Here is a 15,404-nt window from a genome sequence, read left to right on the forward strand (position 1 = left end):
CAAAAAGTTGAACAGCGACCTCTTGAGGAAAAATGTTGTCATGAGGAAAAACACTGGTAAACAGCAGACACGTATCTAAGTATTCCGTAGGTCGACATAGTACCAGCTGGTCAGCGTGAAAGTGTGTACATGATATTGTACATTACGTCTCAATGACGTGTGTGTGTGTTTAGTCTACGTCTACTGACTAAACTGCTTGTCAGTTGTTTTTATTTAATTATCGTTTATAAATTCCATCCCCTGAAACTTATTTTGTAAAACAAAATGTCTTTAGAATACGAGAGTGTTTTGTGTGTTAAGCCGGAGGTGCAGGTCTTTACAAAAATACCAGCAAGATCATCAAATCGGGGATTTAGGTAAGTTTTTAAAATTTAATTACGGCTGCCAATTCCTAAATTCCTACTAATTTTCCATTTTGTATTGTATTATTTGTTATAATTAATTAAGCCCACTTGTATTGTAAGTTGTTTGTTGTTGGGCTGCTTGTTTTTACATGGCTCTCTATTTAACATCAGTCTGTAAGTTGTAGTTCAATAGTTGCTTGCATACTTTTATTAAACAATGCAATGTAGTCATTGTAGAATGTGATTATTATAGAACTTCTGTTCTGATCAACATCCATTCCCAGACAGAGAAGGGGGGGGGGGGGGGGTCGTGACACATGATTTGGGGCTCTGGAATGACGATACACTAAGTACATGATGAAAAGGTTGTTTAATAAAGCAAAGGAATCAATGTGTGGTGAAGAGGTTTTCAACTAGTGGTTTAATCCCCATCGAGGCCTGGTTCTTGATAATTTACCGAGACGAAGTCGAGGTAAATTATAAAAGAACCACTAGTTGAAATCCGATTCAACACATTTTTGATTCCCATTCATAAATAAATTTTCGGTCAAAAACATAATCACTTTTTGGTCAAGTAAAATAAATGCAAAGATTATAATTGTTAAATGATTTCTTTCATCACAACACCCCTCCAGCTATGAAATGGTAGAGCTGTCCGCTGCCCTCGCATAAACAACTCCTTATAAGGGAATGCTGTGGGCGTTGCGCGTATCGCGTGATGTTGCAGCCGTTGCTCTCGACCAATAGGAATGAAGAAACTGTCAATACATGTATAAGAACAGGTGCAAGGTCGCGTGTCACGCTCATTAATTAACACTTTTTACAGGTCATTAACAAAAGGTTTATGCACACCCATGTAACGCGCTCTCCACCAATAGGAGTAGAGAAACTGTCTGGGGTATTTATGAATATTTAATAATACTATTGATAATATAAATAATAAGTAACAGTAACACAGTCTCAACTTGTTTGTTTCAAATGTTAATTGTCTGGTGGTTTTTGTTTAGCCAGCAAAGTCTAGAAACCTAGGCCCTGTGCTGTGGCCTGTGTAAGCTGTGACACCTGTGTTTATTATAAGGTGTGTGTGTAGTAATTAAATAAACATGGATTTACAGTAACAAAACATTTTGAAACCCAACCTTCCATAGTTGCGATAACATAACCCTCTCCCTCTCCGGCTTCACCATCGGGAGGAGGTTATGTTATCGCAACTACACCTTCCATTAGTTTGATTTTGTGGCATTAATTTGACATTAAAACACAATACAGGGATTTTTAATCATCAACTTGAACAATCAAATTATTTCATCTTTTAGGGCCTCAGAATGGAAATTAGATAGCCCAGAATGGATTGGGAGACTACGGATTGTGGCCAGAGGAAAAGATTGCGTTATTAAACTTGAAGACAAAACAACAGGTAAACTTTCCTAGTGTAAGGATTTGTTACAATGTACATTGTAAGACCAGGTTATTTAAATTTCATCAGCATGGATATTTCTTCCCTCATTTTTATTGCAAGACTTTCTAGGGGGATTTTGCATTTAATTTTAAATCAGGCTTTGTAGATTTGGAACCCTATCATTTGTTTATTTTATTTTATTGGTATGTTAAAGTCATGGCCAAAGGACCGATTGACTTGGAATTACAAAATAAGAATAATATGTTAAAAATATTAAGTAAAAGCACAAACAAGAGCCACAAAAGACTTACTACAAAATATAGGAACACCAAGACAAAACAATAATTATGGGCCCAGTCGGCCAGTTTGTCCTCATAGACACCAAGGATTTTCATTGAGCTATTCTTCTTGTTCTAAACCAACACTCTCTCGTTGAGATGTAGAACAAAAGCCAAGCCAGCGAGCTGTTCCCTTATACATCTCTTTAGAACTTCTTGCCTGGTAAATGTTTGAACCCTTCCCATCCTACAATCTAGAGAGTTTAAGAAGGGGATTTAGCATGTTCTGGTATATTCATGTAAAATTTGTTCTTTTTGTAGCCCCTTTACAAGAGTGGCTTTTAGCCTTGTTTGGGGCAAACTTGCATGGACAAATTAATTGAATTAAACAAACAATAGAGCCTGGTAGTATAGCCTACATGTAGGGTGAGGCCTTCATGAAGAGTCCAGTGGATCCTTATTTCAGTAATTCTTTTTGAAATTCCCCTATATTATTTTAGGTGAACTGTTTGCTGAGGCACCAGTGGAGCAATTTCCTAGTATAGCAGTGGAGGCAGTGCTAGATTCCAGTCGATACTTTGTCATCAGAATATCAGATTCAGGTGTGTACTCTCAATCTAAGGGCATTTTAGTTTCAGGCACAATTCTTTTTTAATAGAAATATCAAATTATCCACAAGTAAAACATACATGTATGTGGTATGATGTGCATTGTCGCTATAGAATAGAATACTCATTGCTGTTTTATTTGGTTCCTTTACAGGTCGTAAGGCTTTTGTTGGTATTGGTTTCACAGACCGAGGAGACTCATTCGACTTCAACGTTGCTCTTCAAGATCACTTCAAGTAAAAATCTTTTTTTTCACCATCCACTTACCTGCTTCCCAAAAGTTTTCATCTGTTCTGATTTTGAATTTGTAAAAAAAAAGATGTAGGAACTCCTCTTTTCACATTGTAAACTTGTACCTTTTAAATGAAAGAAAGGACAAGACGACCATACTCGGAAGGCAACTTTAATGACTTGCTAGCCTACGCCACTCTATTACAAAAACAACCTGACCGTTTTCTATTGTATGTTTATTTGCAATTCTCAAAAGGTGGTTTCCATGTTATACAAATGAAATTCTTTTTTGCATGTTGACCATTAGAAGACAGAATTGAATATCCATAACCCATCGGGAGTATAGTTTATTAAAATACTGATTGGATCACCCTGGTTCAATACAAATATAATATCTTTATATTCCTTGTTTCGCAGATGGCTAAAGCAGTCTAAAGAGATTGAAGAACAAGAAAAGAATGCAGAGACGAACCCGGGCCCAAAGCTGGACTTGGGCTTCAAGGAGGGACAGACTATTAAAATAAATATTGGGGTGAGGAAGTTAGCTCGAGTTAAGGCCATTCTGTTCTTGTGCACTGCAGAGCTTACTGTCAGCAAAATGTCTTTGTTGTTCAGATTGGATTATAAGCTGTAATATGTCCTGTGTACTAATGTTGGGTTAAAAAGTTCAGCATGTAAAATAACCAAGGGAATTACTGTGGACAAATTTGTGGTTTTTATTTCAGTCCACCAACTAGTCAGAGCCTGTGTCCTTGAGCAAACTACAAACTTGCTATAATCGCTATTTGATTGGTGTTACAATCTCTGCAAACTAGGAAATATATTGGGATATTGAAGAACCCAGAAAAATGGGTTCACGCAGGGCTAGCTAATAACTCATCTTTCAAATTTGTTCCTTTCTCTTCATCGTAGGGTAAGAAAACAGGAACATCATCATCTAGACCAAGGAGCACAGGGGGTGGGATTGCTGCACCAGGTCTTCTTCCCCCACCCCCTGGAGGTGTTAAACCACCCATACAACCCGCTCCTGGTGCAATAGGTACCCAGTCTGGAGGTCAGAGTTCAATGGGCATATTTACCCAGCAGCAGCAACAACAGCCAAATGTACTACAACAACCTAATAACAACTTTGGCATTTTCGGTAAATAGCATTTTATCCTCTTATTAACTTAAGACAAACTAATTCATAAACCCTAACCACCCCAGAAATCTCTAAACTTACTTACCATAAAAATGATTTTGATGGAGATTGTCCCAGTCTTATCAGAATTCTGAATTCTAATCTTACCAGAATCCAATTATGTGCATTGATTTAGCATTGAAGATATATTATATATGGGTTGAGTGTTGGGTTAAGCCATTCCCACTGATCATTGTTTTAATGTATTATTCCACTATAATCATCTCCACCAGGTGGCAATAATCAAGTGCAGTCAAGTCTCGACTTATTAGGGGGGTTTGGAGCCCCAGGAATGCCACAAGCTTCAGCACAGCCAATGACACAACCCATGACACAACCCATGGTACAACCCATGGTACAACCCATGGCGCCACCCATGGCACAACCTATGGCGCAACCTATGGCACAACCTATGGCACAGCCTATGGCACAGCAAACCCAACAAGCATCAACAGACTGGGGGGATTTTACGAGTGCCCAGTAAGTGTTGTCTTTTATTTGTTGTTAACAAGCTAAAACCTAACATGTAAGTTAACCCATACATAACCAATAACCAGCTTTTGTTTGAAAGTTATTCTATCTTTTATGACAGGTAGGATTTGAATTTCTTTTTACACTGAATTTTGTCTATGGTTGTTTGTTATTGTGAAAAGAATTATCAGTTTAACAAACACATCCTCAATTTGCTTTGATTGTTTTTCATCAGAATCCATAGTTTGCATTGTGCTGCTTATTATGACAAACCGGAAGTTTAGGTTTTGAATGTCCAAGGTTTGAATGGATTGAATCTTTATCATTTTAAGAATATTGGAACAAAATAAAAGCAATGAGAATTCTTCAAATTTCACATCATAATGTTCTTATTCTGTTTAGATCCGGAGGTGCTAAGAATAGCTGGGTAACATTCTGAGAACATCCAATCAGATTCATCATACTTAAAGATTGAGCTAAAGCAACCAATAACACCATCCCGTTCACATCCATGTAGTCATTCCTGCTAGACGATTGGCTGAGGTGCTTAATCAGCTGAATCACCATAGAAACCAGCTTTCTCATCCAACATTAGTTGTTTTGACTAACTAGTCGTTCTGACTAACTATCGATGTTGTAGTAAGTATGGTAATGAAATACTGCAAAGCAGGCTTTGTAATTTGCATCCATCGTATCATTAGGTTTTAACAGCCTCCACTCCTCCCCAACAAATAAATATATTAATAAATATACATATACAAAAAGTCTGAAAAAAGCATTTCAATAATAAACAAAAGCAGTGAAGGCCTTGTGTTCCATCCCCTACAGTGTATATTTCTCAAGAACTAAAGGCAATATGATGTGAGAGGTAGATGTATCAATGTGTATTAAACCGATTAATGCATCTAAACATACTGACATACATTTAATATCAACAAATGATTATTGTCATTACAATTCATCACGCATTCCGCAGAGATAATAAATACAAGTACATGTACACTGAATAGTGAGGAACGAAAGTACCTTGTTATGATTGATATATGCATCGAAAGGAAAAGTAGAGAATAGATGTCAAAACATTCAGTAAGTTCATGTCATTCATGTGTACTTTCTTCCCCCAATATCCCATAATGCAAGTACTTGTTTCAAGTTGTATTATTACAAAGCAAAACCCTGGCAATGTAATAACTATTTGTAAATAATGTCGACAGTTGCCTATTATCAAGTGTTTAATATAGTAATGTCATGTTTTCATAACAACAAGTTATGTGCATTTTTTACTGGACAGGTCTGATACATTATTAAGTGGCACAATTGTTCTCTCTAATCAATTTGTGTTCAATTCAAATGATTATTTCAAATCTTATTGCCTAAATTGTAGAAGTTAAGGACCCCACAATGTTATTGATAACAAATATCACTTTCCATAATAATTACTTCTTCCGGCCTCCCATCTGTTTCCTAAATGTTTACATGGAAAACAAACCAAAGAAGAAGGTTAATGTTAGAGATTGGTACATGTACATGGTTTTTGTTCTGTATTTAAGAGGAATTGATGGATTTCATTCAATCATGGAGGTAGACATACCTCTATGATTCATTTAAGATGTCATCCCTTTACATCACAATTAAACTACATGTTAATCACATTCCAAAATGGACAGAAATTTAGGTAAAATGTCTTATTTTGAGAGAAATGCTTTCCTTACAAGTATACAGTTGAATATATTTATACTCATTTCTAATTTGTCTTGTAACTTGTAGGGTCAGTCCCTAAAACATTTGAACAAGTTTTCTTGAATAAAAGCAAAAATGTGAAGCGTGTAGATGTTCTGTCGCGTTTCAACTGTAGTTTGGGGAACATTTCAGCGGTCTAATTCTCCTTTAATGAAATGTTTTTAAAGGAGGGAATGATTTTAAGGTATAAAGGTTTTATGCGGATGGGAAAACCTCCCCAACCTTATCATCAGCTATAATTATAAGCCTGTACAATTAGTTTTTATTAACAATATTCTTTTCACAGATACAGAGCAGTGAAGAAATCTAATTCAACTACACTAAAAACTATTATACCGTGTCGCTCTGTCCAAACAAAATGTTGTTGGGTTATTTGTTGTGTAACTTTTTCATCTTATGATGAACACACCTTACTGAAAACTACAAGTAGATGAGACAATTATTAGTGCAGTCTCAAACTCTTACAATCTATGGTAGACGTTTTGTGATTTGCTTTGGGTTGGTGATGGTGCTTGTTGATTTTTATGAATTTTTTTTAAATAAGTGTTTCATCGATCAAGAAAATAGTATAGGCCTAGATGTTTTACGATGTAAATTGACGGGTCTTTCTATTGCAGAAGCTCATCTCACATTTGAAGCACCAAGAAATGTTTGCTTCGCAGAAAAAGATCTTAGGTTAATTTATAAGAATTACCAGAACAGAAAGGAAGATTGTTGATTAAAATAGGGTTCATATCCTGTTAACAGTTTTGTGCAATTATGTTGGTTATCAAAAGCTCTCATTTGAGTTTAGTGTGAACTGCGCATGGTGGGGCATTGTGCCGATCTCACATCAAATATAATATTTGTGTGTGTGTGTTTGGTGCTTTGTTTCAACGAGACAAGTCTTTTAAGTTTCAGACGAACAACTACATGAAATTTTGTACGTTCCCCTTCATTTGTTTCTTGGTTAACCGTTTTAAATCAAATGAATAATAAAGATTGGTACTGACGTTTATAAAATAACAATATTGTGGCCAGATAATAGAAATGTTTACAAGCTCCTTGAATCTTAAAATGCCTTTCTTGTGGATTGGTGACCACTTAAATGGTTGTTTATGAAACATGATGGGGATCTGTGAAGAATGTGTAAATGAAGTCTTTAATTTGAGGAAACATTTTTTATTTTTTATTCAGTTTGTAAATTTGGATCGCTGAATGAATATTTTGACAACAAATTGATGGCAACAAATTAATGAAAAATGTAATATACATGTAGTTTTTTATTGTTTGTTTCCCTGTCTCTTTTTCCCGTTCTTTACATCAAGACTCACTGTTACCCTGGTATTGAGCTTATATACATTAATGCACTTCATATGGGTCCATGGAATGGTTTCAATAAGTGATGCGATTCCCAATTTCATGTTAAGGTTTATAATACAATAAATGATGTTTAGTTTGGGGATAAAGATCTGTATAACTAATGTGATTTTTTTTTTATAACAAGGGAATGATCATTTTCCTGATGTATAATTCACAAAACCAGAATAGTGTAAATTTATGTTAGGTTTATTAACCAGTACTCTAAGTTGACCAGTCACGTGTTTATATAGTCTTTGTATGAAGAGTGACTATCGTGTTCCGATTTCAGCGCAGTGTATTATCAACATTTCCAAACACATTATTTGCTATATCTTTGAGATCCACAATTTAAACACTGAGGGTATTGACGTAGGCTGGTCGCGTTTTCTGCTTGTGGCTTGAAAGTGATGGACCGAGCCTTGACCTAATTGGTTTAGCTCTGGTGGTTGTGATGAAGGCTATGTGCATGTAAGCACATCCACTAGGTCCACCGTGTGGTTCAAAAAGGGATGTAATATCATCCAAGAATTAGGATCATGGTCTCAGTTTGGTGGTGACTCTTTGTATAAGGATATACCTCACTCCATGATAATGATGATAAAATATTACTGCACTATATTACAGAGATATTATTTAACTTGTACAAAGAATAATTATGGTAAATGGATAGGTACACACATGATGATGATAAATAAACGTTTGACAACGTGAGATTTGGGTAATGCTTCGTCATTTCTTTGAATCTGTTATATCATTGAGTAAACCGTCTGACAATATTTTCTAAATAACTTATTTGCAACTCAAGGAAACTTTTAGATCGCTATTTTACAAATAAAATAGCTCTCCGTACTATTTGTAAATTAAACGGGAAAGTTCAAAGAGGGCATCATGACACAAACCTAGGCATGGCGATTTCACAATGGTATAACCGGAGGTATAGGAATGGTTCTGCTTGCGTATGATGATTGTATTAGTGTTGCCGCAGTTTGTATATGGCATAGCTCAATGACTTTTTGTTCTGAATCTGAGTTGCAAAGTCAATAATGGCGAACTAAACATATACAGATCAAATCCAGCTTATGTGGTTGTTTCAAACCACAGCGCTGTTAGTGTTGGGTTACCTCCACTGTTCAGAATTGGACCTTGAACAGATATCAAAGGAAGTTAGTGCTGAGTAGGGTGGAGGATTTCCGCGGGTCTGTATGTACGGTCGGTTAAAGTGACCTCCCGTTCAATGCAGTGCGAAAGGTATGTTAAATTACCGCTAAACTATTTAGCATTGCTTCCCGGTTCAGCCTCTTTTTGATAGACACAAAGCCGCACTGTATACATCATTGCGTAACCTGTTCATCGGGTGCATGGGCTTGGTCATCCACGACACGGTGTCAGTTTAAAACTCCTATCATCCCACGATCCCACACAGTCAACACCCTGGAGGTTACCATCTAAGGTCCGCACTTGACAAGATTTGGTTGGTGAGTTTGGATACAATACGTTATCATGTTCTTCTCTGCATGAGTTTTGTCTTTTCTCCATTAATAACTTTTGCTTTTTGGACCACCATTGGGCCGTAATGACAATAAATATTCGTTCACCTATATATCATGGAACTTTTTTATCATCTATACCTCCATGCATACATATAGGTACAAATTTACTCGGTGTTATAACTCATGTTCTTTAGACGTAACAGTGATCATCTAGATTGTGTTTTGTGTGGAATCAATCAGCTGTGGAATTTTCGATCAGCGGGGGCGGTCGTAAAGTTGAAGCCTTAAAATGTCAAGGCTTAATATTATTCTATTAATAACAATGTCGACTGCACCTAGTTTCTGTGTATGACTCGAACCAAACAGTGCATGTGCCCATTTCCCAAAGGCCAATAAGATTGCTGTCACTAGGAGCGCCATTTATAGTTGTCACTGTCACAAATGAACCAACACTGATCTTGGACCCGTTTTTGACACGAAAGCTACAGAGGCAGTTTGTGAACTATCACTCATCTCATGTAAAAAGGCCTACAAATTCTCCACAGTTCTATTTAACATCCATTGTTTATAGACTCTTAAGCATTTGGTGTTCAGTTCAATTCACTATGAAAAGATGTCAACTTGATGCAAAAAAGAAAAGTTATTCCCGTTTTAGATCAAAGACAGCATAGAATATAAAAACATTCTTAATTAAACTCTTAAATGCATAATATTATAGTCAATTGTTTCCTTTGACTCTTGAGGAAACCGATTGAAGTGTTGCGTCGAACTCCTCACCTCAAATGAAATTAATAGATGTCACCATGTTGCCTTTAAGGCCTACATTTTTAGCAACCGAGGGCATGCCCCGCCCTAGTGGTACATCTAACGCTTGGTGACAGGGAATAGTAGATTTATTTTTTTGGCTGAAGATTTCGGTACGTTTCGGTTTTAACAATTCTTCGCAAGGATCGTATTATGGACCATTTGCATTCATCTTATGAGTAATAATCATATTTCAAAGTAAGACATTAAGACTTCTGTGTCCAAAACATTCTTTATTGTTTTCTTAAAAACGAAAGGTGTAATTTCCGTTCTTGTTTGTGTGGGTGCGGTGAGATCGCATCGGCCTTTCAATGAGGTCAACTGTACAGAAGTCTTTTTATTGAGTGTTTGAGTTAACGTTTAAAAACTTACAATGTCACTTACCCCCCCCCCCCCCGATTAATAAAACTACCGTATGTGTCTCTCAGTGGAAAATTTACTACATCTTCTAGATCAACCGTATAATTCTCAAGAGCAAGATGGCGAGCACAAATAACGGTTCGACATTCGACCTGGCGACGGCACACTTCGACCCCGACATTGTGGCCATCGTAACGGGATCTGCTGAGGGGCTGGGGAAGGCGTTTGCTGAAGTCATGCTTCAGAAAGGTGTCAAGGTAATTCCCCCCCCCCCCCAAAAAAAAAAAAAGTCGGTGTTATATATCCGCAGGCTTACTTGTTATAAAGGTGGTACAAAGTTGTCGAAAAATATGAAACTTTATCTTTGGAAAAACTTGATACAGTGCCGGGCCATTAAGAAAGAAACAGCTGCGCAATTCTGATATTTCATCCTCATTTATTTTCGTTTAGGGCGTTTGTTTAGCAGATATCAACGAATCAAAAGGAAAGGAAACACTGGAAGAGTTCAAGAAGTTTGGGGAGGAAAAAGTAATATTCGTCAAATGTAACGTCACATCGGAATCTGACATAGAAGGTGAATATAACAACATTCTGGACTGAAAAAAATGCATAATAAAGAAATAAGTAAATAAACAACATCAAACTAACGTTTTAACCGTCACTCCTTATCGGTTAAACTGATTAAAACAATTATTGACTGAACTTCTCATTTGCGCCGATTTTCCCTCTAAACAAGAGTGTGTTTCCGTCATTTTGAGTATTTTGTTTTGTTTTACCATTCCAGCTGCTTTCACGGAGACCAAGACAAAGTTTGGTACCGTCAATCTGTTAGTGAATAACGCTGGTGTACAGAACGAACAAAACTGGCGACTGTGTGTGGACGTAAATGTGGTGAGTATGTCCTAATACATCTCAGAATGCATGTAATTGTTTAAGATCTAAAAATAAAAAAAACGATTGCCAAAATTGTTGATACATTTGAGGCTAACATTTTACACAATTCAGACATCATTCTACCATATTCATTTACTAAACGAGAAAAGAATTATATGTTAGAGCTACGCCAATTATATATATCTGAGTTAAGGCACTGGGTGGAGTTATTCTGAAAGATCAAAACTGTCTCATAATCTCTTGGATCTGTCCCTAACTCAACCTTGAGTGTCTTCCTAAGTAGGCCAAACCTGCGTTGTATTCCTTTTACACAGTTGAACTTACATCCATTCTTTCCGGCTTCCGGAACTTTTCTTACTGTTGTTTTGCTGTTATCGAATCGTCTACCATAATAATACATTGTTACTTAAAGTCACCTGGAAATATAATTTTTTTTTCTTTCAACCATAAGAGTATATGCTTAGTAAATGTTTAAAAAATATATAAAGTTGTTTGGGGGCTGACTCCGCCTACCCCTTTTGTGACGCCAATCGAGGCAGACTTTGCCTGCAATGCGTATAGTAAACACACGTGCAAAGTACACGTACGTCCAAGTCGTGAGTTGGTACGTTTCAAAAAGTGTTTTTCTGCATTCAGCATTCAGCATTACAGGCAAAGTCTGCCTCGATTGACGTCACGAACAGCGCCCTCTCGGGTCGGGGTCTACTCTTAAATTTGTAAATAACATAAGAACTGATTTTTTAAAACCTTAGCTAACTGTTTATTCACATTCCACTTATCAAAACACATATATTAGTGACAAAAGCTTTATTTTGAAAAAATACCACTATCAGGTGACTTTAATTTGTACTTTATATAGAAAGGAACTTTGTCAGGCACATACACTGCACTCAAACACATGAGTCTGAGTGAAGGTGGGGACGGCGGTACTATTATCAACATTTCGTCTTTGGCAGGTTAGTAATTTAAAACATTGTTTTGAATATTAACAGGTTCCCAAATCCAAAACATAATAATTTAATATCTTGTTGTATATTGTATTTGATTTAATTTCTAGAATGTTGTATCGCTATTGTGTTTTTCTGCACAGGTCCAATTAGGTTCAGTTACTTATAAACGTTTGGTTTTCTGTTGAGGATTGAAAACAACTTCGACTAATTTTCTAGAGGAGTTGCTCCGTGTTTAAAAACATTCTTTTTCACAGAACTTCCTGCTCGTTGCAGCACTATATAATACCTATAGCCAATTGAAATGGATTGAGTTTCCGCGAATCTTCAAACATGTTTTTTAGTAGGAAATAAAATGCACATTATTGGCCTTCTGGAAACGATTTATGTTGATTTGTTCATAATATCCCCTATAAGCTAAAGTAGTAGTCCAGTCTAATCCCCGGTGACGTTTTTCATCATTTAATGGTCCGTTTTCTACATCAGGTCTGATTCCTATTCCCTACATGCCGACATATGCAGCTACTAAACATGCCGTTATCGGTTTATCTAAATCAATCATGGTGAGTATTTCAGATTTTAAAAAATGATATGTCCTTCGTTGTCTTAATGCCATAACAATCGTAATTCCTCGTTGTTTGAGACTTAAGAGCCATTTTAGAAGTTAATTGTACCCCCAAAAAATCGTCTGGAGATGTTATTACTCGACTGTTTACATCGAAACAAATTGAAACTGCAAAATAAAAACATAAAATCTAAAGAGAACCCAAGTTTTGTGATTCCTAATGTTCCCACTTTATCTTCAGGCACACCCTACTACCAAGGCATCTGGTGTTACAATCGGTGTATTGTGCCCATCTTTTGTAGATACCGCGATGATACATGAAGATAATGTTATACTGAGGACTGAATCAGATCGTGCACTCGCAAAGGGAATTCAACAGAAAGCAGGAATATTGCAGTGAGTTTGTTTATGCGATTCTAAGAATTCCCCCTCTGTCCCCCTTAATGTCTGGTTTACTGTATGAAAGTGAAATCAGCTGGTTCAACATATTATTCTAAGCTTCATTTCACTAACAGCTTTGTATTTAGAAACAAATTATATACTTTACAGGAATGTTAACCCTATTGTTTATAAAACACACTTGATAACTATGTGTGGCTATTTCTTGTTGGGATGCAGGAGTTAGTCATAAATAAACCCCATTATAGAGGTCTAAGTAATTAAACATCTCTCAATAAAACACGGACAAAAAGCACAAGCATTTCGAGTCTTTTCTCGTCTGACCACCCCTCTCAATATTAGCCACTCATATATAGCGTCTCATACGGTTCACTCATCAAAGGACTGCCTGCTTCCAAAGATCTCCAGAAGGTGCACTGTCAGGGGCCGGTGTCGCATGCAACACTGTCCTCTATGCAATACTATCCGGAGGACATTATTGCATATGCAATAATGGCCACCGGACGGTTTTGCATAATGCAGTTTTGTCCGCCCCGTGCAAAACCGCCCTTGCACTAAATTAAACGCTCGTGGTCGACGGAACACGTTCGCCATTTTTTTTTACAAGCTAAGTGCATGTGTCATGATTAACATGTATTTTTTCGGCCGTTGGGTATTCGCTGCAATCATAAAATACGCGAATATTCATATGCTGCAGATACGTAGGTTCAGCGCATTCACGCTCACTTACGCGCGCAGATACATTACAATGTACAGTCGTGCACATGTCCACTGGACGGTTTTTGCAAAGCCCCGGACACGATTGCATATGCAAAAGTGTCCGGAGCGGACAGTATTGCATGGCGGACACAATTACATCGGACAGGCCAGCTCATTTTGTGCATAACTAAATTTGGGATTGGGGCGTATTTCGGTTATGGTTTCAGTGAGTCCTTTTGAAATGTTTGCCGACAAGCCCAAAATGAGTGTTTGTTTTAATATTGCGTTCTTTGATACCCAGGGTGTCTGAGGTAACTGATGCGTTTCTGACGCTCCTTCTGGATAAATCTTGGGCTGGCAAAATCATGAAGATCTCCAAGTTGGGTGGAATGCAAGATCAGCCAATCATGTGATCGTATAGACATCTCAGGAGTTTCCAAAAACGTTCTGTTGATAAGTAATTACCTTTGCAATGAGAAGTAGCTATCGCTAAAAACGCACTGCATTGCACTGGTGAGGTTAGGCCCCTATAGAATTGTTTCCTTTCATTGTGCTGATGGATTTTACAGTTTAGGATCGCATGATATAAATGATTGGTCTCTGTACATTTTGTATGATTATGTCAAACAACTCGTCGAATCGACGTCAATCATCGACTGAGCTCAGTTCTAGTGATCCCTTTTCCTGTTTCATCTTCAGATCATAAACTAACGCCTTTAAGCTGAATGATAGCTCAACTATTTTTATGATTCTTTGTTTATCGAAATTAATATAAAGTATTATTACATTAGTATTAATCGTTAATATATGACATTTTAGCACAGTCTAACACACGCACAGATAAAGTATTTGCTGGCCTCTTTTAAGTTTGTTTTATAACACTGAATGAATGAATCGGCCGTGTGTAAAAAGTTCAAAGTATTAGTTGACACCATAATAATTTGGGTTTCTGAATTGACTGTTTCTCGCCAAGTTAATTAGTTGCATCATGAAAAAAGGATGTCTCTATGGTTGCACCAACTATAAGGTACAAGCTGGCTATAGTAAATTTCAGTTTATCAGCTGTACTTACTTTTCAATGTAATGTAGTCCTTGTATATACTTTAGAGCACAATGATTGATTATAAGAGAAAGAAAACTGAAGGTAACGCAAATATTTCTGCATGGACACGAAATGTTCTTTAAAATGCAGAAACCATTATTATGCCCCTACTATTATGAAAGTCTCATGACTAATGCTGCATATGATGTTACATTCTCTGCCCACCACTATTTGATGCTAAGTACACGAACCTGTTGTTGTACTGCTTAAGCGGGTATGATTGATCAATAAGTAACTCATTGATCAATGTAATAAATTTTGACTTTACATAATCATATTATAGAATTTATGATTGTTGCATTTATATGCCACATTTTGCTGTTTGTAAATTGAAATGAAACATGTTCACAGAAAGATTGACATACTTGCAAACACACGTTCGAAGATTTTTATATTTGTTTATTTCAGAAATAGTTCAGTGAAATAATCCGAGCTGAAAAAGATAAAAACAATGTTTATTTCATTAAATAAATAAAATTACCCACAAAACAACAGTGTACTATTTGGAAGTACTAAGCAAAGTATATGCTCACATTGCCCGAGGAAGATTTC

General features: G+C 36.6%; 2 protein-coding genes across 3 annotated transcripts; both read left to right on the forward strand.

Annotated features, from left to right (window-relative positions):
* The first annotated feature begins 136 nt into the window (after window positions 1-136).
* Window positions 137-8,303, forward strand: LOC117302401 (adaptin ear-binding coat-associated protein 2-like). Its single transcript, XM_033786336.1, has 8 exons — window positions 137-356; window positions 1,661-1,761; window positions 2,522-2,623; window positions 2,784-2,865; window positions 3,278-3,392; window positions 3,773-4,001; window positions 4,274-4,520; window positions 4,914-8,303. Exons 1-8 carry the CDS (start codon window positions 265-267, stop codon window positions 4,948-4,950), a joined length of 1,005 nt encoding a protein of 334 aa, XP_033642227.1. The 5' UTR covers window positions 137-264; the 3' UTR covers window positions 4,951-8,303.
* A 279-nt stretch (window positions 8,304-8,582) lies between these two features.
* LOC117302458 (15-hydroxyprostaglandin dehydrogenase [NAD(+)]-like) lies at window positions 8,583-15,346 on the forward strand. Of its 2 annotated transcripts, none has more exons than XM_033786413.1 (8): window positions 8,583-9,067; window positions 10,315-10,503; window positions 10,697-10,820; window positions 11,031-11,137; window positions 12,000-12,096; window positions 12,574-12,650; window positions 12,894-13,048; window positions 14,052-15,346. In XM_033786413.1, the coding sequence occupies exons 2-8, from the start codon at window positions 10,366-10,368 to the stop codon at window positions 14,161-14,163; spliced, it is 810 nt and encodes a 269-aa protein (XP_033642304.1). In that variant the 5' UTR covers window positions 8,583-9,067; window positions 10,315-10,365; the 3' UTR covers window positions 14,164-15,346. The 2 variants fall into 2 exon arrangements, with proteins under 2 accessions (XP_033642304.1, XP_033642305.1); XM_033786414.1 differs by having other exon boundaries at window positions 10,339-10,503.
* The last annotated feature ends 58 nt before the right edge of the window (window positions 15,347-15,404 follow it).

Source organism: Asterias rubens, chromosome 18 (assembly GCF_902459465.1).
Source record: "Asterias rubens chromosome 18, eAstRub1.3, whole genome shotgun sequence".
Classification (NCBI taxonomy): Eukaryota; Metazoa; Echinodermata; class Asteroidea; order Forcipulatida; family Asteriidae; genus Asterias; species Asterias rubens.